The 24488-nt window shown below is 36.3% G+C and overlaps 3 protein-coding genes across 3 annotated transcripts; 2 read left to right on the top strand and 1 right to left on the bottom strand.

Annotated features, from left to right (window-relative positions):
• Positions 1 to 276: 276 nt before the first annotated feature.
• On the bottom strand, positions 277 to 1959 carry LOC110164106 (apolipoprotein D-like). The gene is made up of 4 exons (XM_020929135.1): positions 1840 to 1959; positions 1450 to 1571; positions 815 to 900; positions 277 to 518 (listed from the first exon to the last, which is right to left on the bottom strand). The coding sequence occupies exons 1-4, from the start codon at positions 1957 to 1959 to the stop codon at positions 277 to 279; spliced, it is 570 nt and encodes a 189-aa protein (XP_020784794.1).
• A 3193-nt stretch (positions 1960 to 5152) lies between these two features.
• apoda.1 (apolipoprotein Da, duplicate 1) lies at positions 5153 to 7127 on the top strand. Its single transcript, XM_020929235.2, has 5 exons — positions 5153 to 5277; positions 5352 to 5485; positions 5881 to 6002; positions 6089 to 6174; positions 6611 to 7127. Exons 2-5 carry the CDS (start codon positions 5372 to 5374, stop codon positions 6844 to 6846), a joined length of 558 nt encoding a protein of 185 aa, XP_020784894.1. The 5' UTR covers positions 5153 to 5277; positions 5352 to 5371; the 3' UTR covers positions 6847 to 7127.
• A 976-nt stretch (positions 7128 to 8103) lies between these two features.
• LOC129408419 (COP9 signalosome complex subunit 9) lies at positions 8104 to 19357 on the top strand. The gene is made up of 3 exons (XM_055152099.1): positions 8104 to 8277; positions 8744 to 8816; positions 18793 to 19357. The coding sequence occupies exons 1-3, from the start codon at positions 8215 to 8217 to the stop codon at positions 18828 to 18830; spliced, it is 174 nt and encodes a 57-aa protein (XP_055008074.1). The 5' UTR covers positions 8104 to 8214; the 3' UTR covers positions 18831 to 19357.
• Positions 19358 to 24488: the final 5131 nt, after the last annotated feature.

The following is a 24488-nucleotide window of genomic DNA, read 5'->3' as shown; positions in this document are numbered from 1 at the left end:
GTGAATGGGTGAGTGGGTCCTTGATATAAATCACTTTGGAAAAGCGCTGTAAAAAAATGTGACCATTTATCATATGCAGAAAGTGAAGCCAGGCAAATTTCCCCTTTGGGTCTCATCTCAGTGAGATGTTTGACCCTTACTTAAGGTATCAGTAGCTTCAGACCATGGAATAAATCTCTTATAATACTAATTTGACAATTTAGAATTTGCAAAATGAAGACACAAAGAGCACATTGTGTATCTGTACACTAAATACATGTTTATTCTTGTTTTGGTTCACTCGTCCATAGGGCTGCAGTAGTTCCTGTTCTGATTGGTGGGCACCATCTTGCCGGCGTCGACCCCAGCAGCGGTGAGGATGCTGTGCAGCTCCTCCAGGGTCTCGTCGGGGATGGTGGGCTCACGGCTCAGGACCCAGGCCAGCTCCCCTCTGAACACACCAAACTCCCTGCACCCATAGACCAGAGAGTGACCCTCATAGTCAGTGGAGAGCACCCAGTATGGACCAGGGGGAGTGCCTGGGTGACACAGAAGAAGAGGTAAGCAGAAGTAGACAAAAGTACTACTCTATCTAATCAACTTCTTTTGTTGGGGGGAGATCCTGGCCCAAAGTAACCCAGTGAGAAAAAAATTAAACAAATGTCTCACTGTAACTCCAACATGCTGTTGTTTGCCAGACAATCCGCTTTGTGTGCCAAATGTAATGTGACTCTAATTTAATACTACTACTACTACTACAACTACTATTAGTACTAGTCCTAGTAGTAGTAGTATTCACTCTGCTAGTACCACTTAATAAAAATCTATTCCATACCACTGAAAGAGACCTCAAGCTTGGCAGGCTCCTCAGGGTTCTTCACTTTAGCGCTGCCAACAATGGAATTAATGGTTCCATCTTTACTGTGAGACAGAAGACATTATCCATATTATACAAGTTAGCAGTGCTTATAATGTTATGGCTGATCATTGTATAGGTCATGTTTACAGGACATCATAATGTTCTTGACTTCCTATAGTTAAAACTTGAGCTGAAGGACGGGTCAGAATTCTATTGTACAATTTGCTGTTAAATTGTCCAATTGCAGATGTTTTGCCTTGGTTTATGACTATGGTTAATCTCGGGAATTATTGGACCTTTCCACATGAAACAGAAACTGGCACAAAATTTAAATTATTATAATTTTTTTTACATAATAGCTCCAGAAACAGGAGCCATTATTTCATCCCAAGATGTAATTTTTTCAAGTTGAAACTACGTTTCAGCCATAAGATTAATGTGGCAAGTTTGGTAAATATTAATGAGGTTAAAATGGGCTGACCTTTGGATTTTTCTTTCAGAACTGTGAATCTCCCATCGAGCTATATTGGAAACTCTTAAATTATCGAAATTATCAATTATCACCGGACATAACTTATTAGCATTGTAGTCGCTAAGCCTTATATACTAACAGCAGCTCTCTGTTGAAGACGCCGATGACTCCAGGGCTGTTGGGGCTGTAGGTCGCAGTGCCGCACTCTCCCTTCTGAAAGTTGGTGGGGAGCTTCTGAATCTCGTACCACTTACCAATGTACTGTAACAAACACACAGAGAAGACACCAATAATACCAATAGACCCATGTACTGTGGGGTGGTAGCAGTAGTATTAGAACTATTTTTTTTTTTGCAATGACCATGACTGTATAAGTGCAGGATAGATATTTTTAATGATATTTTTAATGTTGACTATATCAGAAAAAGCAACGTAGCAGACCCCAAAGAAAAGCATTGACATTTTACTGAATATTCTTATCAAGACATAAAATGGTCTCTAATGTTCATGAAATATGCTTTTAGTTTACCCTGCTGGAGTCAAAGTTGGCCTGCACCGCTGGTTTGGGGCATTTCCCAAAGCTGATGACCTGAGCGCTGGCGGCAACAGCGCAAAGCAAAGTCAGCGAGATCACCTGAACAGCCTGCATTTTCAACCTGCAAAATAATATCACATTAAGTAAGTATAATTCAAATGAATACATATTCTTAAGTGATTTGAGCTTGTGTTCACCTATGAGGAGTGAGTCAGAGGTAGAACAGGCACAGAGCAGCACAGGGTTTTATAGTGATCTTGGACATTGTTTTGAGAGATGATTTTGACCCCTCCTCTGAAGAAATATGTGAGAGTTGGCACCTGTTCGGCTCCTGTCCCCTCACAGAACCTGTTATGTAATCTGGTTTCTGTACTGGTTCTCACCTTATGTCACCAGTTCATTCATCCACAATGTTTACTTCTGTTAATGTTTACTCAACCATATATCACATATGGTTGGAAGCATGTTTCACAGTGGTCTCAATACAGTCTCATTTTGAAGTGCTTATGCATTATATCTGTAATGACACAAGACAAATTTGACTTTATTACAAAAATCTGTTTCAGCCCCTTTAAAGGCATGGTACTATGGAGCCCCTCAAGTGCCCTAAAATTGATTGCACAAGATACAAATGATATACTTAAGCTCTGAAATTGAGCAACACATACATTTTTCCTAATGTAATGATCTAATTGTAAAACACAGATTAATACACATCTCATGTTTAGCTCAAAAATCTATTTTTCGACCATGACTTCACAAATATGATATATGGTTCACAAATATCTCACAAATCACCACAAGAGGGTACCCAGAACATTGTTTACAGAAATTCTTTTACCTTTAAAGATGCACTATCAATGACATTTTTCTGGTGGAGGATTGGCCTCCCGCTTGTCTCCATTGAACTGTTAAGCTTTTGCCTGGAATGTTCCACAGTATGATATTAGAAGAAGGAGAAGAAGGTAAACCCGCTCACAGTAAATGACAATCTTGAGATGTGGTTGATCAATAATTTTGATCAACCACATCTCAAGATAATTATCTTTTTGATATTGATCCACAAGAGAAATTACTTATCTTATTGTGTTAAAATAATTACCTTTTGCGAACAAGTTACTCTCTAAGATATTTAGATTTTTTTAGGGAACTTATGTGCCAGATTAATTGTAAAGAATTAAACTAAATCAATATAATACAAACATATTTGGTCAAGATTAGGAACTCAGAGTAGATCCACTGCTCCTCCACATTTTCTTCAGGATGCTCCAAAAATAATGTAAACTTCAATGCTCTGTAAAACCTTGGTAAAAAGCAAATATAAAACTACAAAAATGATAAAAGATGACAATTTATGGAATAAAGATCAAAAAGTATCTAAAAAAAATGATACTAATCCAGTATTACATCTGCTTCTTATATTCAGTGTTCTGTAGCATTCGTTTCATTGTTGTTGATCAGATCTTTTGTGGCACGTGTTTGGTCACACTTTAATGTTGTAACACTCTGTGAATGTGGCATTTTCACAGGCTGCTCCTTATCTGTGAGAAATACCTCCAGAGTTTGTATCGACCAAAACAAACACTCTGATCAATCTGCAAAAATAATACAGGGTTAGACTAGGATAAACTTAATTCATCCAAGAGACTTAGTGAGGACAATGAAAAATCAATGTAAGGAATGAGAAGAAAATGGAGCTGTACTTTATAAAGAAATAATATTTTCCAAACATGGGGGAAAAATCAAATGCACCAAAACATTCTTGCGAGTAATTTTAATTTTAAGGATTTTGTTGGCTGTATTCCTACTTTTTGAAATATGTAGTTGATATTTGTTATTTTGTTATTTTTGTGTGTACTGCACTTTTTGTTCTGCTTTATTAATAAGTTTGGACTGAATTATTCATTTATTTATTTAGTTAGATGGTGCATATTAATTAAAATCTGTAAATAAGCATCAGATTTATAATTCAGAGCTTTTATAAAATTGTTATTTATTCTTGTAGAAACAATGTTAACAAATAATTAAAGGTACTCGAAAGATAAGCAGACTCTGGGCTCTTATTCAGACTTTATTTACTATCATTACGAGACACAGAAACGTGAACACTCTACTCATTGTGGCAGTATTGTCCATTCAAGTCTGGCTATGCTTCCATTGTAGGGAGTATTATATCTCTGACGACTAATGTCAGCACGGAAAGGTCAACAAGATGTGATTTCTTCTGGAGACAAGTAGGCGACTTCAGCAGACCAGAGGCAACCCCACTCTCAGTAAGAATGCATGTTTTCCAGGTAATATGAGCAAGAGAAACATCCATAATCAAACAATGGAAGATCGATACTTTTAATGAAATACTCTGGAGAAGTCCAGGCAGAACAAAAACATCTCCAGAGAGACAAATATGGGACATTTAAAAATGTTACATAATCCACCTTTAATAAGCCACAATTGATTCTTCTTTTATGTTTGAACCACTGACCAGTTGCACAGTAATACTACAGCGTTTGAACTTCAGGCACTGAACCCACTGTGAGTGATTTTAGTTTTTGATCTCTCTCTTCTCTGTAATTGACTCTTTGTAGCCTTCTGCACTCTTTCCCTGCATTTGACAGTGTTGGACTGGGACTGGAAAAGAACACATAAAGTCATGTAGAATGGGGCAATATATTCACCAGCATGCTGTTTTGTGTGGGTTGTGAGTTGTTTTGTCAAATAATCTTTGTTTATACCTTCTGCAAATATATTTATTTTTGAATATTACATAGTGAGACATGAAGAAGGAAGATCCAAGTCTCATCAATAGAGATTGGATGGAATTTTGGTTAATCTTTTTTATTTTTTTATTCTAATTTTAGATTGATTGTTTGCTATTAAATCAATTGAAATGTGTGCCTTTATTATTTATTGTTAGTTGTTAGTACAGTTATTCTTAAGATTTTTTTTACCCAAAACCTAGACACCAACATTGTATGAACCAAATTTTGATAGTAAAATATAAACATAAAAAATATAATTTTAAAAAACTGCTTTCTTTCTTTTTGTTTGACAATAGGGTGACTCTGGAATTTGGCATCAGAGTAATCATGTCAGTTGACCACTCCCAAAGAACAATGAGGTTCAGAGCTGAGACAATTCAGTTAAAAATACAGTGAAAAACAACAACTACATTTTCCTAATATTTCTTTCTCATAATCATAAACCAATGGCATTAAACTAGAAACTCAAAAACAACATAAAAGTGGATTTTTCTGTGTATAGGACATCAGATTATTTGATAACGTTGGTCCCCCATGACTCTAATTTGCTAATGGTTTACTTCATGTCCGGAATAAGCTGCCCTTTACAAAGGCTGCTATTGACAAGGCTCAGTCACAGTCAAACTACTCCAGACGACGTTCAAAAAGTCCGCCAAGAAACAAGTACTAAAAGGTAAGAAATACATAAATATATTGGTACAATTACAACTTAAAATATGTGTGGCTATGTGTATTTTTATTCTCCAGGTATTGATTGAATTATAAGTATGAAGTCTATGGTTGCATTGGCTCTGCTTCTTGTCCCACTGGTGGCAGCTCAAGTTCCACACTGGGGTCCGTGTCCAGAGCCCACTGTTCAACAGGGATTCAATCTTAAACAGGTAAGATATTATTGTGTTATATATTTATGATAGTTGATGTGATATGCTTCATGCTGGCAATTGTAAGATCAACCACTGCATCTTTTTGTGCATCTGTACCTGAAATTTGTTATACCATATTAAATTGAATAAATGCAAAATATATACATTTAATGCTATTTAAGGCAAGGACATGTCAGTGGAGATCAACAGGTGAATCCACATCAGAAAAGATTTAGCATTATCCGCATCTTAGGGGCTTGGTTTTTGGTCTTCAAAGAACTTCACAGCACCAACATTGTAAAAGATATTAGTTGCCCCCCCATACACACACACACACACACACACACAGAGTGGTAATGCATTTATGTGTTATTGCACATTTGGTTTATTACTTGAATTATTTTATTCCTCAGTTCTTGGGAAGATGGTTTGAAATTGCCAGACTGCCAGCTCAGTTTGAGAAAGGACGCTGTATCGAGACCAATTTCACCATGAAGTCCGACAGCTCCATTCGAGTGGTCAGCTCGGAAATATAGTGAGTAGCTTTCTATAAACACTCTAATATTAGAGAACGTTTGTATTGTGTTTGATCTGACATAAATGCCTCTGTGACTGGTATAGCAAAGGAGAGATCAAGAAAATCGAAGGCACTGGAGTCACTGAGGACATGAAGAATCCTGCGAAACTCGGCATAAGCTATTCTTATGGTGAGTATTCTGTAAGGTTCTGTACTGGTGTTGTAGGTTATATATTTGTAGTTACACAGAGAAAACACACACAGGAGTTTTATTTCCATATTTTGTTTGTTAGTTTTTGTGTTTGTGAAACAAACAGCCATTTTGGTTGGCCTTATAAGTCATCGTGATGTGTTTCACTATTCCACAGCATGGCACTTATTTATCTTGCATGCATTCAGTTAAAGGTGTTTCTTTCCATAGAGATAAAAAGATATGTATAATTCCTTCCTGTGGAACATTATAAGCAAAGCATACATCTCCTTGGAGACAGGAAGATGACTGTTGATATTAGAAAAGTTACATGTTACATGCACCTTTAAAAAATAATTGCTCTTCCAAACTGAGAAAAAGTTGCTGTGGGTCAGGGATTTGTTTTTATCAGATTCTTCATGTCTTGTGCCCACAGTCCTGCCCTACACTCCGTACTGGATCCTCTCCACAGACTACGTGAACACAGCGCTGATATACTCGTGCACAGACGTCCTGCGCCTCTTCCACGTGGACTTCGCCTGGATCATGAGCCGGACCCGCTCCCTGCCAGAGGCCACGGTCCAAAAGGCACGGCAGACCTTTGAAAACAACAACATTGACACCACCCGGATGATCATGAGCAAACAGCAGGGGTGCGACAAGGAGCTCTGAGGGAACCATGATGGGGGTGCACCACCAGATGGCGCAATAATGCAGAAGTGAATGAAGATGGAAAAGTAGGTTTGTTTGTAGGCCTGTGTGTTTGTTGTTTACAGTACATTTGCACATGGCTGTAAGGGTTAGGCCTGCATGATTTAATAAATCAAAGTCCAAGTATACATGGCCTTGAAATAGCCAATAAATCAATATTTTAATTGTAGATTTCCCTTGTAAGAGATACATAGCCTATGAAACTTTTATTTGGACCACAAATAAATGCTGATTAAATAAGAGTGTGTGTAGTGTAATTTATAAAATGATTTTACGTTCTGAAATTTGTTCACACATATATTATATACATATAGACTGTTGATATCTCCACCTCTGCCAAATTATTTTAATGTTGTCAAATCGCAGGCTGTAGCCTATTATATTAGGCCATGGGTGATGAATAATTTGTCAAACAAACTTTTTTTCATGTTTATTCTCCCAATGATGGATGAATAGAACGCAAAGTCTCAGACATCACTTATGTAGTCTTAATTATTTACTCTTACTCTTATCACTTATTACTCTTATTTACACTTTATTATGAAGGATTAACTGATAAACCAATCATCTGAACAATTAACAAATTAACTACTTGACAATTAAGCAATTAATAATTATCAAACAAATCAACCCTTACTCCTCCAGGCCTCCATCATTCAAAAACACTTAAAGCTGCAGTAGCCAGGGTAATGATGGAGGAGTAAAATCCACAAAGCTTACAGCTAAAGTAGACAAGGAGAACAGAGCTAGGATAACCATAGACCATAATAGGCTCTACATAGGTCACATAAATCACTTAAATCAGTCTGACCCGCCGCACAGAGGGCCACGGGTTCGAGTCCCATAGGGCCTCCTTACAATTTCCACTTTCCACCTTGAGCACTAGAGGGCGCAAAGGCACAGTTGAAGAATAATTTATTCAATTTATTTACTCAATAATTTATTAAATAAATTAATCACAATTAAAACTGACATGCATATATACATTATACATTATATACATATATGCATTTTCAGTTAAATGAAAAAAATTAAATATGACCTAAAATAAACAATATGCATTTCCAAAATTGCACACTGAAAAAAGAATACTTATTCAATCCCCTCTGCTACTGAATAAAGCATGACATTGAAATGAAACTGAATAAAGCTCATATTTTACTGGCAGCAGACGTAGCGGAACCTTTATTGTTCCAATTGCCGTTTCTCGCCGGAATTATTTTATGGCACGCTGTGGCTGTCAGTGCGTTTTGATCAGGTTTTGATTCACATTGAACTTAAATATCTAGAAAATCTATACACGTGAAAGACTATCCCAGTCTATCAGCCATGAAACCTGCGGTGGACGAGATGTTTCCCGAAGGTGCTGGACCATATGTGGACTTAGACGAGGTTTGTTTGCTAATATTAGCATTTCGGCTAACCATGGACTGTTTATATTCTGTCTATGCGGCTAACACTCGTCTACACCATTACTTTTTATATATATATATATATATATATATATATATATATATATATATATATATATATATATATATATATATATATATATATATTTTTTTTTTTTTACAATAGCCAACCGACTCTATGTTTATATCTGTTATCTAGGCCTCTTTCTTCCAGTGGATTGTACTTTTAATAATTTACTGTTTTCATATATTTCACCAACATTCAACACCCATGTATATATATACAATACAAAATAATATGACTATCAAATATAACTTTCAAAATACTGTAGAAGAATGTGCATAGTGTTAATCTTGTTTCCTTTACTAGTTCTACATAAGGGACATGTTTATGTTCCTGAGTTCTGAACGTAATAATAATATGATGCATGTTTCTTGTGCTACAGGCTGGGGGAAGCACAGGACTGCTCATGGACCTGTCCGCCAATGAAAAGGCAGTGCATGCAGACTTCTTCAATGGTAATAATTCATGCAGCACTACTAGGGTGACCATATGTCCCTATTTACCAGGTACAGATAGTCCTCTGTCCTAGCAGATTTATAAAACCAGTGATTTGTCCCAGTTTTATACAAGAAATGTCCCAGGTGTCCCTATTTTTGAACAATTTGATCTAAACCAGGACTAAACTGGGACTAAACCAAGACTACATCAGGTCTAAACCAGGACTCAAACAGGACTATCACAATTTTGGACTAATCTGATCCCTGCCAACAGTAAAGAGGAGCATAAATTGTTATTTGTTTAGCCAAAATACAGAAAACTGTGTTTGCTATTCACCATCAAGCAAAAAAATAAAATAAAAAAAAGTGCAGTGAGAGAAGTCCTTCAGATTATGATACGAGAATGCACAATGTTACATGGTCTTTTCACAGGTTTATTATACCAAACATCTCAACACGGGAGTGTCCCAGTTTTGAATTTTGAAAATCTTGGCACCTTAAGCCCTACAGCCATTTCAAAGCAGTCTGAAAAAGTCATATCATAAATACTGTTGTGATATTAGATTAACATTTTTGGAAAGATTCTGGACACAATTATTTTAGCTGTGGACACTATAGATTCAGGCCAGTGATACTTCACTTTGAGATCTGGGCTAAAATAGTCACTCAAAGAGCATTTTCCCTTAAACTTAAAAGTAAATTTAGACATTATATCCAGTGTCTTGGCACTACATGCGTCTATCTTTTACACAAGCTCACAACTTTTCAAAATGCCTCCATCATGAGTAGGCTATTACATATTATTATGCTCAACAATATAATTCAAAGTTATCTACTGTATGCACTTCACAGATCCCATTATAAGCAGACACATTTTCAGGCTTCCTAAAGATTGTGCTGCTGTCTTTAAGTATGTTCACAAGGACAGCATCTGCCAGAAGTCTTAGTTCATGTAAAATGTAACTCTGCCTCTTACTTTGGCATTGGTTCCTGCAGATATTGATCTATTTGTACACAGCCAGACTTCAGTGCATAGAAGTCATTCCAGGTTTCCTTTGGCTATTAGACGCAAACAGGCATTTCATTTAAAATTGATTTAGAAGAAAAAATGGTTTGATGAATTTTGCAATTTTTAAATCCGAGCCAGACATCCATTTTGATTATAAAAAAAAGAAGTAATCAATGCTGCTATGCTTGTTTTGCTCTTAAATAGAAAGTTTTCATAGTTTTCAAAATGTGATTATGATGAATGTGTAAACTATTGTACTATAATAAAAAAGAAAACATTTACTCAAGATTTTTTTTTTTTTTTTTCAATTTTGACAATCTTCAGCCACATCTGACTTACCCATTAAGCATCTACGCAATATCAATAGAGCTTGTTTGCCATGTTTGAAGCTAGCGTGCTAAATTAGACTCCATAGACATGCATTACCCAAAACCTTGTAAAGTAAACAAAAGAACCATGTAACTGCTGGGTCACTGCTGGTAAATGCATATATTCTGACACCCTATGGAGTCAGAATACTTTGATTGGTCTACCATCAGGCTAATTGAAAATTCTGTCATACGTAAGAACACAGTCCCAAGCTCTATATACCTATGAATTGTTTTGTACTTAATAATATGAAGTATTAGTGCTGGACTTTGTGTACTTGTTCCTTCTGTGTTCTGAAGCACATTGAATCTATTAGCGTGTTGTATCAGTCGTCCGTTTGGCGTCACCCCTATGTTGCACTCACAGCAGGGTCCCTCATTTACAGGCCCCCGAACATTCCTCTTTTTACAAACTTTGTTCTAATGTAGTGTGATGTCTGACCTGCGGCGCTCACATCAAACAGCCTTTAGTGTTCCATATGCGGCACACTTTTCCCTCAGCGGGCTCCTCCATGTGATGTCCACAAGCTCTTGTTCCATTCAAGACGTGGACCATGTGAGTGAGCGTGTCACCATAATTACTATATCGACTTATCATTCAATATATGCCACACAGAACAATATTTTTTCCTGATCAATAAGTATTGAGTATATCTTTTCTTTGCACTTGTGGGATTGTTTTTTTTTTTTTTTTTTCAGTATTAATATTTTATAGTATTAGTATTTTTTGTAGTACCTGATTTTTTTCCTATGTGTATTTAACCAACATTTGTCTCATTGCAGATATATTGTATAACAGCTCTTCAGGTTAAAATATGTCCACTATGTACTTTCTCCATCTAATTATAAAGCATTTAATTGAACAAATATAGATTCAGGAAGTATGCATTAGCATGCTAGTTGCTTTGCTGTGATCGCAAAACTCTCATTGTGGTGAATAATTTGGATGCTCGGAATGCATGAGGGCCATTAGAAACAGTTTAAAATGAACTAGTTGTTTTTCTTGTTTTTAAGACAGTAAAAATCAGGTACAGCACTTTTAAGCTTCTGTAGTAACAGTACTACTATTACGAATTACTACTGATACTGTCTGATTGTGCCATTTATTTATTGCTATCTTAGAAAAAGGATCACTGGAATAGTAGTTTCAGTAGTATTATTGAATTTCTCTTGGGATCAATAAGGTGTACGTCTCTCTCTCTCAGTAAACAATAAACAATATTATTGTTTAAACAATACAATACATACAATATTTTATGTTTATATTTATATGTTTATTGTCTCATCTCTAGTGAGGAGGCTAGGAGGATGTGTCTGGACTAAGCTATTTAAAAGAAAATGAATGCATAAACCTCACAAGGTTACTGTGTAAGGTCATTACTTACGTTTTAGAAACAAAAGGGAGTGACTTGTAACTATGAGGCTGGCAGTTAAACCCCTCCCAAGCCTGTTCAAGACACAAAATCAAGGCACATTTTACCTACCGTGACTAGAAATGTTCTAAACTACTAGATAATAGTCTCACGAATGACAATTAGAGAAAAAGAAGCAGCATCAAGTAATTTCAAATGATCTGTAAACTGAAATGTAAAGTGCTTTTAGGGCTTTTTATATGGCTGGCTATGTTACGTATACATAATGAAGGCTTGGTGTGGAGTGAGTGAATGATTTGACTTAATGCATACAAAAACACTGTATCTTTCACATTGAGAAAAGTGGTGTGAAGAGTTGTGTGGATAAATGCTTGATTATGTGAAGCTATTGAGACCTAAGCGCATATTCAGCTCTTCAGTGTGTCCTATTTAATCAGACATTTTCAGCTTTGGATATCTGTGTATTTGCAAGGTCTCTGCCTCATTAAAAAGTAAAGTTTTTGAGTCACCCATCCTACTATCCCTATTCATTTGCAGCTGTGAATAGCCACTCCACTAGTAGCTGTAAAACCTGTTACATAAAAAAGGGTTAATAGCCACATATAGCTCCTGTGTATTAGGAAAAAGTTAAGATTTAAAGACTTTCTAGTTTCCTACAGACTTGATGACAAATAGTTGTAAAACTGTTTTTGAAAACCTATATCCATAAATTATCTTTGGTGATTAATGGATTAAGTGAATGTGCAGAATGCAGTGAAATTAGTGTCTGTGACTGTAGTTGACTTAATAAATTAGTAAACGGCTCTGACTCTAAGTACTAAGTATGTATGTTTGTGGGTTGTCAAAGGTATCAAAAAAATCAGATACTATTGATGCTAAAAATATCAAAACTTACTTATTTTGAGTAGGTACCAATACAAAAAAAGTCCCATTCGCAGGACAGAAATGAACCTTTCCTGAATAGCTTTAGAATGATTTTGACTAGTATGTGTGACCTTATACTTGACTGACATAACGCATTCTTCAACTGACTAAAGAAAGAGTGTTTTGTATTATCATTGTGGTATTAGAATTGGTTTTGAGTGTCAAATTTATTCCTAGTATCAAAATCTAGTGAATTTTTTGTATTGTGGCAACACCAATGCACACAGAGAACTAAACAGCATCATCATGACTTTTAACTCATCAAGAGTTAAAAGTCTCTCCCAAAACTCCAGATAACTCACTCCAAGCATTCTCCATTCTACTGTGGTCTATAAAAATCTTTATAACTCCAATATAATAATGAGTCGACTAGTAAAAATGCAGTACACTAAAGATACCATTTACTCTCTAATCAACTAAATGCCAAAAGAACTATAACCCTGTTGAATTCATGTTTCAGTATTATGTAGACTAAACAAGACTGCAACAGATTCCTTATAGGTGCTAATGGACAGTTTCGGACCACAGTTATGTAACAATATGTTGCCTGAAATATATGTTGACCTGCCTCAGAACGGTTCTTATGGGAACTTCATGTGAGAATAACTCAGCAGCTGCAGTTTGACAAAAGGAATCCAGTGACTTCATATTCTCTGTCTCTCATTGTAGTAATGTGCTTGGGAAGGCTTTAATTAGGCCCAAAATATTGTTTTTTGACTTGTTTGTTGTCAGCGCAGCCTTGTGTCTTGTAAAAGCTTCAAAATACCTGCATTTGCACATTTAACAGCAGACCACAGGCTCCTTTTATCCTCTTCTGTATGTGTTGTGTGTAGAATGTCACGATATCAGTTTTGAGTGTAAAGTAGATACAGTTTAAGATTGATGACCAAACAACTTTGAAATCCTTAATTTGATTAGTCACTTTATCTAATATATTATCTTTCCAGGTTTATGAAACCTTCTGAATGATAAAGTTAAATTAATCTAACATGAACAACCAAAGAGCATTCAGGATTACTTATTTGATTTTTGCCTTTAAAATAGTCACAAGTATTTTTTTTTTAAAGTCTTATAATTAATTGAAGGCTCTGCTCTGTCTGAGGCTTTATTAAACTTTAACCTGTGCTTTATTTGAACTCAATCTGACCGTAATGAACTGATTTAGCTACAACAGGTGATCAGAATTCTGCTTTTAAACAAGTCGCTCGCACATAAAATTACATCATATTGTGTTTTATTCTAAAGCTTTCAGGCAATCTTAAAACCTTTTTGGTAGTGTTTGTTTATGTGTGCATCGTGTCACCATGGCAACTCCTAAACATTTCACCATTAGAGATACATGTAGAAAGGCCCCAGCATGATGACTGCACACTGTCAATAATGACCTAAATAATCCCAATTATGTATTGACAGAATAATCTTGACATCTTTAGTTGTGTGCAGTACAGACTGTAACTGATCCTTGTAATAGGAAATGCCTTTTTGACTGCTCGACTTCTAACACGTATTCCTATTCTGTCTGTTTTGGGGAAAATTAAAGCACTTGATATTCTGGATGAACCATATTTTATCAATAATATACAATCTATGGTGCAGTGCAGGGTAGATTTACACATCCAGTATCTCCTGTGCTACCCTCTGGAGTTACAAGTACATTGAAGATAACCGTTTCAAATAGGACAACAAAATGTCACATTTCTTCTGTTTTTAAAGGTGAACCTTTCTGTTGAGGGTATGTCACCTGCTTGACTCCTTGATATTCTACAGTGCAGCCTTAAACCTTTCTTCCTCTATTGAACCAAGCAGATGATGCCACCATGCAGGCCAAGTTACAGGTCAGATCTGTGGAGAAAAGACACCGCAAAGTTGAGCTTTAGAGGATACAAATGACCAGCACCATACTTCAGTAAAATTGGAAATGTGTTCTTTGGGAAGGGCATCTGGCATAAAACAAACCTATTATTTGTACTCTGATTTTTATACAGCAAATAATTTATAAACAGTAAAGTAAAAGTAAAGTAACTTCTTGGCATACTCAAACACACTTAAATTATTAGAGATTTTTATACAGTGAAACCTTTTCATAGTACATTCGTGATCCCTGCAGAGCTCCATAGTGGCACACATGCTCTAAAAATGTCACAAACATGAAACTTGACGTACTGTACGAGTTCTCCCTAGTGAAGCGAGTTACTAATGATTCCACTCTGTCCCTGGTAGTAAATTTTGTGTTGAATTTTTTACTAGTTACTTGACAGAGTTACTGCACTCGGCAATGTCAAGCAGATGTCTCGCATGGATTTAAGTAGGTCCACACCCAAAAAGCGACAAGATATATGGAACCCTGCTTGGTGAAACTAGGTTAGACCCCTTAAGCATGTACCAAGTGTGCAGACTCTTAAATGTAGGTTGTACAGGAGAGCTGGCAGAGTTAAGGATCCAAAAAGTGTGCTCAAGGAATAATGTTAGTGCTAATCATATTTCTTCAGTGAAAGTAAAGGTGAAAAGTTTCTTGAGTACAGTGTAACCTCAGTCAGTGCAAATAATATGTATGTAATGTAAGTTTTTACAAAGACCATAAGAGATAAGAGTGTATTCCCATATTGTAAAGCATATATTTTATTGTATTGCTGCTGTTAAACCTTGCATTTCCTTTGTGATATTGCTTGTTAGCATATTTACAATAGAAAGAAGAAACTCAAAACAATATATTTTTTCCAAACTTACTATTATTTTGACACCCAAAAATGCTGATTGTCTCCCTTTCTCCTAGAATAACATTAAAGGTGCACTATGTAACTTTTCTGTCCACAGTATGGCCTTAAACTAATACGTATATTTATTCAATTACGAGTGTTTTTATTCCTGATAAAACCGTGTGATTTTACTGTGGTTGTCTTCATGGAGATAGAGAAGCCTAATGCCATATTGTGGAACATTCTAGCATAGCACTTGGTGCTTTTCAGATAAAAATCTAATAGGTAAATTCACAAATGTTGAACCTGATCATTTCTATTAATGACTTGACCCATAAACTGGCTGTATCATGACAAAAATCTGCATTTTAATTATAGTCTTTTTAGCTGCTCTCCATCTGTACTAAAAATGTGCCTAAATAATGATATGATGTTTTCTAAAACTAAGCACTAACATCTCCATGGAGACAAGGAGGTGAGGGACAGTCTTCCAGAAAAGTTTCATAGTATACCTTTAAATGTTGCACTGTAGTGTTGGAAAAAATCTATACAAATTAAATACTACTTGCATCGAAATAAAAAATCCTGTGATGATGAAACTGCTGCTACAAAAAGTTCAAAAAGTTACCTTAATTAAGTAAGTATGTGCAACTGATTCCTCCCAGTGCCCATGTCGGCTGTAGACACAGGATACACAGAGTCTTGAGCGTGTTAGTACAGTTCACCCTCTGACCTTTGACCTCACAAACCAGAGGACCCACAGAAGACCAAGTTTGTTCCAGATTGCCTTTCTTTCTCAGCCTTTCTACTTTTCTACCTGCTTCATGATGATATGGTTAACTTTAATACATACAGTTCTCTGAAGAAAAAAAGTTTGAAATCAAGGTATATAAAGAAAAGTGCATTACTGCTAAAATTTATAAAAAACTTGGGCATATTTATTTTGGCCTTAGTGAGATATAATGTGCTGAATGTCGCTCCTCACTCTTCATCCTCATTCCATGCTTACTTTTGTACTGTCTATTAAAAGGCATGACTTTTATTGCTTTTAGTTCAGGAAAAATGCTTTACTCCATACTGGATATTGTAAAAGAAACAATCTGTGAAAAAATCTGACTGAAGAGTATTATCTATATGTTTTAATGGCTTTTTGTAGAATGAAAATTGTGAGGGTGCAATGGCAATTTTATCCAATCAGATGTTGTAGAAAATGCAAATTTTTCTTTTTTAAAGGAACAAACAAACAAACAAGACAAAATTTAACAGAACTGAAATAATTCAGATTTAAAAATGCTAAATTATTTTGTCGTGTAGTCTGCACTGAAATGGAAGGATCATGTTCTTTGTAGTTCCCTCTGTTTTATTGTATTGTACTGTATATAACTGTATTGTACTGTATGTTACTGTATTGTATTGTATATTATTGTATTGTACTGTATATTACTGTAGTACATTTGAGGATACCGTATCACAGTACTTCACTTACATCCAAAGTAACAAACAGAGAAGTGGGAGTGACATGTTCCAGTTTGTTCCAGTAAAATTCAGCGGCGCATTTATCAGCTGTAAAGAGAAAAGTATTTTATAAAAACATATTTTTTAGGAGAAGCATCATGTCTTCTCAAGTCACGGGCCCCAAGTCTTAGTCCATTTTATCAAGTCAAGTCTCAAGTCCTAAAAATAGAGACTCAAGTCTGACCCAAGTCCAAGTCACGACTTGCAAGTCTGGGGAACTCAAACATCATCTAGTTCAGGGGTGGGCAAACTTTTTGGCTCGGGGGCCACATAGGGTTCTAAAATTTGACTGAAGGGCCGGACAGAAGACGGGACATGATGTGTTCAGAGCCCGGCTCCATTGCACTTGTATTTACTCTCATGTAGGACGTATTCTGCACTACGCGCTGCAACTTTTAGACATGTAAGTTCCAGAACTCATGAAAAGTAAAACGAGGTCTGCCCCACTGCACACCAAAGGCAAGTATGTGTCCCATAGCCCATGCTAACACGCAGACTAACCAATCCTTTAAGACTTTCTAATACAGTGAGAACGAGACTTTAGACTTTGTTTCACACAGATCAAAAGGGATACAGTGTAGCTTATGTCTTGAACACTTCTACCTCATTCATGGTCCGAATACACCGCCCGAAATGACTCCTGTCAATACTTTCCCATAAAGCATTGCGGCCAACAGAAGATGCCGCACCTCAAAGTATATACAGTGCGCCATCTACCGGGAAACGCCGGAAATGCAAGAAAGATAAAACAGCAGTAAGGTTTATTTATTATAATTTGGTCAAGTTCTGTGGGTCAATTTGAATGGCTGCATAAGGTCACCGGGCACTAAATAACTGGATACAGTATTGCTGCTTGTAGCTGCCTCCAGTTGACGTAGTGTCACTCACTGGAACTTCATCAGAAAAAATCCCATGGGCCGAGACAAGATTTTTCTCATAGAGGCAATGTACTCACAAACTGCTCGTGTTCGTCTGACAGGTCATCTACAGCTTTCAAAAATATTGGATTTGTTGGCGATTTTTACCTATTTTTAGATCATAAACTTTTTCTCGCTCAAAATCCTTCAGTTGTCTTAAAAAAAACACTATATTCGTTAGCTCCTGCTCCGCTCTAGCTCCTCTCGCTCTGATTGGTCAAAATGATCACGTGATACACGAGCTCACGCTCCGTGCGTGTGGTCGCGTGCATTCGCGTGTGCCCGTGGGAGAAAAGAGCACTACTGCGCATGCTCGGTCGGCCCACAGCCACCGGAAGTACCTAGCCATGCTAGGCTAATGTGGGATCATGCACCATTGAGCTCTGCACATTAATTTGAATGGGCGGCCAATTTGGAACGTGAGGGGTTTGGCACTAGTCCTTCCATTACCGTATATCACAGGTCTGACACCTCTGACTAAATCACAAAACAAGAGATACTGCATTATACATAAGACAACGTCACGCTGAGTAATTTTAGTACTTTCACTCTGCATATCATGTTGCATAATATAACATGACATGGTGACGCATTGAGGTATAATTATTTCACAATTTGATCAGAATTAGTGCAGTCTTATGTCTTGAACACTTCTACCTCATTCATGGTCCGAATACACTGCCTGAAAAGACTAATGTCAATACTTTCCCATAAAGCATTGCGGCCAATAGAAGCCGCCGCACCTCAATGTATATATAGTGCGCCGTCTACTGGGAAACGCCAGAAATGCAGGAAAAATAAAACATTAACAAGGTTTATTATTATTATTTATTCAAGTTCGGCGGGCCGGATTAAAAGGTTTAAAGGGCCGCATATGGCCCCCAGGCCGTAGTTTGCCCATCCCTGATCTAGTTGGATAATAAATACTTGTATTTTAAAATGAAAAGGAATTAACGCAAACTGATCAGTTGGTCCATTACACACAGTATTTGGTGATCTGAGTGCACTGCAAGATCACCCATTTGATTATTACATCCTTTTACATAAAAATCTTAAATTGTACACATTTTGAAGCCGTCCCAATCCTGAAAAGAGATTGAGGACAAATTAATGTGCAGTTCACTTTCCTGTAATACCAAAGTTCTAGCCATTTTCCTTGTTACGTAACTTATTTTGTACATTCTGTCTCCAGATTTTGAAGACCTGTTTGACGACGATGACATCCTGTAAGAGAAGCTGCACATCCTCTGCGCGTTGACGGACCATATTCAACCCTCTTTCCCCTCTTAACTTTTTGTGGACACCAAACCTGACATTTTCTGCCCTAATAACATACAATTTGGCTTTCATAGTTGTCCCATTTCTGCCGGGTTTTAAAACATCCCTGAAAAAGTGGCCATAGGATCCAGATGTTGTGAAATAGTTAACATCGCAGGGATTCTTTCATATGGTTAAATTATGAGGCAGTATCGCGCTGGCGGCTCATACCCAGTTGAAGCTGGATTGTAGGTTTGTGCGAGGCTAAAACACCTGTTAGCTTCTGCAGTAATTACATGTGATGGGCCGAGGCTCCAAGGCCCTAAACTGCTGCAGCTGGGATCATATGATAAATGTGCAGAGCAGAGGAGGGAGACTGAAAATATGTAAAGGAGGACTATGGAACTTTTCCGGTGGAGGCAGGTTGTCTGTGGAGATTGCATGATTTGACTTCAATGTTTCACAGTATGACATTAAACTTTATCTTTTCTTCTTCGTGACCCCCGCTTTCTGTAATATTGCATGTTTTATGGTGTTTTTGAGCAGTAAAAACGCCTGCAATTGAATTTGTTACTTCAAAGATGTTATGTTACATCATTTTCATCTTCCAAAGTTATTCTTGAATAATTCTTGATTTATTATTAGATCAATTTAATAAGAGACTGTGGAACATTCCAGGTGAAGCAGTATATCCTTAGTGATGGAGCCCAACCAGGAAAGTTACACAGTGCACCTTTAAAGTGAAATAATGTTTTATTTATCTGACAGACAGCAGGTAATTCCCTTGTTAATAGGGCTTAATTGATTAATCGCAGCTAATTGATTATGGAAACAATCATCAACGAATATAGTAATGGAATTATCATTTTAACTGGTTTATATAGAGGTTTAAAAACATGACATGAGCCCTAGAGAGATTTTGGAACCATGACAAAGCACTTATTACATCAAAATGACAGTAAATGTGAAAACTCGTCTGTAAAATAATCAGGATGGCCTCAGGCGGCTTCACTGTATCTTTATCTGGGTTAAATTTAGTCTTACATTCACAGGCCTTTTGTATTGTGAACAGCTAATTAGTTAATTGAAAGAATAATTGAATTTAATTAATCTATTATTAAAATAAGTGAAAGTTGTAGTAGCCCTACTTGTTAATACACACAGATTATTATTACATGATTGACATAAAGGCATGATCTTAGAGGTGGAATATATATTTAAATTTATTTATTTTTCAAACAAGGAAAAAATGACATTTCAGCACAATAGTTTGTCCACTTTGTGTAAAACTTGAACTTCAACCACAACAGGTACAGATGCTTTTAGTGCATTTTGGATGTATTACTAGAATATTTTCTGATAATCTTCAATGGGATAGAAAAGAAAGTATTTATTTTTGTCACTATTACCCACTCCTCAATCGCTGTTAAGTCTTCTGTTGCTCCTGTATTCTGAGAATGTACAGTCATGATTCAGACACAGATGTATTTTTATGTTGTATATTTGTATCTCTGTGAAGCACTTTGAGTTGCATGTAAATTAATGGTGTTTTATAAATTATTTTGCCTTGTATTTTTGTAACAATAAAAAAACAGAATAAATAGCACTATGTTTACGTTTTTTTTACAGATTTTTTTTAACGTTTTATTTTAGATGATGGAAATATTAACCATCAGGCCATGGAAGTTTTGAGGTCCACTTCTGCGATGATATTTTTTTAGCCCAACCAGCTGGCTGCATAAGCAAAAAGAAAATGTGCAGCTTTATTAAGACTCTTTTAAGGTGATACTGCAAAAATGTGATTACACTTCTGACTTCTTTAGCCTGTAGTAAAACAAGGTCTAAACAGTCGGTATTGGCACCGGGCATGAAAAAAAACAAAACAAAAAAGCATCATTTAGTCTCTATTGTTATTGTAAAGGAGTAAAAACTATTTGTCAGTCTTCTCTTGGCTGTTATGGTAGTAATGCTCTCGAGTGCTACACTTAGTACAGATCTTGTAGAAAGTATACATAGTGTATATTTTATTTACACTACATAAGCCTTAATTCATCAGTATGGAGTAAGAAAACTTTCAGAAATATTTATGTGCATAAGATAGAAATCCATGCATATTTGATAAATCCGTGCATATTTGGGTGTAATTGAGCATAAAATAACTATTTGTAAACTCTTAAATGAGTCTAGTCGTACATAAAATGTATTGTGTGCATTTTATCCATCAGAATACGAATTGAAAAGTTACGACATCAAGAATTACAATCACAAAATGAAAATTTACGCTTATGGTTTCTTCAGTATGAATACAAATTCACAGAAGCGACTCGACTGTCAAAAATACGTTACCACTTCACAGGCATTATTTACTGAGTAGAAGAAACATCGATCAAGATGCCGGACTTTTGCGCCACATACAGACTGAACCTCTTGTTAATAAATAACCTAATGCCTGTGAAGTGATGACGTATTTTTTAAAGTAGAGTCGCGTCTGTGAATTCATATTCGTACTGAAGAAATTAAGTAATGAAGTAATTTTGTGATTGCAATTCTTGATGTTGTAACTTTTCAGTTTGTATTCTGATGGATAAAATACACACAACATACACACTTTATGTATGACTAAACTCATTTGAGAGTTTACGAATATTTATTTTGTGCTAATCTACAGCCAAATATGCATGGATTTCCCAAATACACACAGATTTCTATCCTATGCACACGAATATTTCTGAAAGCTTTCTTACTCCATACATCAGCACTTCAAAATCAAACCCCATTTAGAGCAAAACAACACCAGTGAGCACACGACTCTCCAATGACCAATGACTCAGAACAGACTATACTGTGAAATGTGATTCCAGGACAAAAAAGTAACATGTCCATGGAGACAGTCGCATGGCAAACCCTTCACCAAAGTTACACAATGTATCTTTAAGCATATCCTGTAATGTAACATTCACCGAAGCCTCTGTTGTACCATTGTATTGACAGTATACCACAAAGCTTAACAAGGTGCTTTGCCATTAGTTTATTTATTTCATTCCAGTAACATTCCTTATATTTTCTGACATATTTATCCACATATATAGACAGACATCTCTTTTGCTGTCGGCACTATGGCAACAACCATTTTTCTCCCTGACAACCTGTACTTTTTCAAATGCATCAATTGCTAGTATTATAGCTTTCACATAACTTACATTAGAGAGGAAAAATACATGCTTTCTATTATAAAATACTATATAGTATTTGTATCTGGGCATAACTAAACATGTTTACTGCTTGTGTCTGTCTGGATGTATATTATTGTATGTTGGATCCAGGAGCCCAGGGCCACGTGGCAGTTCCTCATCCCAGCAGTGGAGCTTGGATCTGGGATAATGGTTGGACAGCAGCAGCCTGGTTCATTAGTGCTCCTACGCGTGACGTCTTTTTCCACTAATGACTGCAGTCCTCACTAAAGCTGTGGATGTGAGCCAAAATCTGCAAGTGTAGGAAAAAGAAACCAGGGAAATGGTCTAATATTTAACTCTCGGGCAGTCTGTGTAATTAAACGATTGGATTTTTACATAACATCAACTAAGGAACATAGTTTAAAAAGTGCAGTGCTTTCTTTTATAATGAGGACTGTTTAAAAGTATTAGATTTAAAGCTGCACTATGTAGCTTCAAGGAGGATGTTCAGATCAGTGGAGAGAAAAACGTGCTCTAGGGTTGTCAGAAGTATCGAAAATCAGTGTATTGTTATTAAATCTATTGAAACTAGATACTCATTTGAGCCACATTCACAGGACAGGAGCAAACCTTTCCTGAATAGCTTCAGAATGATCTTGTGCTGCATCAAAATAAGAGCACATAGACCCAAGGGACCACTATGGAACCTACCTGGACGACTGCGGGATTACACAGATATAAGACCACGTGGTACCGTAATGAAAGTACTACAGTTTATTGTTTAGATTTAAGTTCTTTTGTATAAATAAAGAGTTTCTATTTGGTATCGGAATTGGTATTGAGTGTCTATTCTTTAGTGGCAAAGTCGAAATTGAAATTTTAATATTATGACAACACTAACATGCTCACAGCGAGAATGCATATTTCTAAGGTATTTTTTTAACAATGAAAATGATCTCTAACCAATTCAAGATGGATATGTTTAACAGCATTGATTTTAAGGTAATTCACATCTTTTATGGCCATAGTTTAGCTAGGCTGGTGCCGCTTAGTGCCTCTGCTCAATTTCATTTCTCACAACTAGGTCAGGAATCAGAATACACTTGACAGTTTGCAAGAACTCCGGAAGTTGTGAACCACGCACTGGCCAATCAGCGAAGATCTGTGAAACCGGCAATTACTTGGACACCACTGAGCATTCCGGCGCATTACATACGTTTCGACCAAACAGCAGCGATTGGCTAAATAAAAAAGTATCCGCCTACCATAGAGCAAATAAATCCTAATGCTGCAAGGTCACACGATTTCCACGAAGTGAAACCAGCTCAATCACACCAAAACATAACAAAATAATGTTCAGTTATTTGTAGTGTGAACAAGCAACCACTAGTTTTCAAATTCAGATTTTAGGTCAAGAATCCTTCAAGTTAGTACATGCCTTTTGAACAGAGTTTAAACCAAAAGAGAAACTTGTGTACAAGAATTCAACCCACAACCTCCTAGTGCTAACCGTCATTCTGCCACAGCATAACAGACATTTATTCTTTCACTTACATCATTAAGAGCATTGATCTGCGAGTCAGGCGCTCCCTCCTGTCTTTGGAGTCTTATTATTCATATTTTAGTCAATTTTGGTCTGATGCAACATAGAGATATTGTCAGAAATCTGTTGTGTTTTAAAAAAAATATTTTTCTTTAAAGAGAGTTTCCTGAATAAAGCGGTGATATAAAAACAACAGACTTTTTCACTTCATTAGTTTGCCTCCTCTGTCATCTTCTGCTTGCTGTTTGTCATATCGTTTTATTTTACTTATCCTGCTCTCTCTTGCTGTCAGTATTTAAGTGGCCGGTAAAAATCAGATAAGTAGAATAATTAGATAACCCAATGTGTGTTTGTGTGTGTGTTTATATGGAGAGTAGTCTGATCCTCAAAAACACCTGGTGACAAGTGTCAGTTAATCAATGGATTTTTAGAGTAAGTGTTGTATTTGAAACACAATGTACAGCGTCATTTGAAATAACTCTTTCAATCTTTAAAGGTCCTATATAACACAAAATTGACTCTTGTTAGAATATTACTAACCCCCCCAAAACATATCTGGAGTTGTGTTTTATTTCATGCTTGAGTAATCCTGCATGCTCTGTTCCAACTTGTGTCATGAAGCTGTAGTTTACAGGTTAAAAGCTTCATTTTACGTTTTGTTCAGAAGAGACTGGCAATTGCAGGTGTGAAATTACCCAAATGATTCTAGTGAAGGTGTATGGAGTTTAAAACTGCAACGGAGCACTTCCTGTATTATCATATGACATCATAAGTTGGAAGAGTGTTTTCGATTTGAGAGACGAACTGAGCTTCAATATACAGGGTTTGTGTGGTTAAACATGTGTGAATGAAACAAAACACAACTCCAGGAATGTTTTTGATGAGGAACCAACTTTATAGCATAGATCAGATAAT

Source organism: Boleophthalmus pectinirostris, unplaced genomic scaffold (genome assembly GCF_026225935.1).
Source record: "Boleophthalmus pectinirostris isolate CB_2022bp ecotype Guang Dong unplaced genomic scaffold, ASM2622593v1 HiC_scaffold_16, whole genome shotgun sequence".
NCBI lineage: Eukaryota > Metazoa > Chordata > Actinopteri > Gobiiformes > Gobiidae > Boleophthalmus > Boleophthalmus pectinirostris.
Note: the sequence above shows the minus strand (reverse complement) of the source record. Positions and strands in the feature narration are given on the sequence as shown.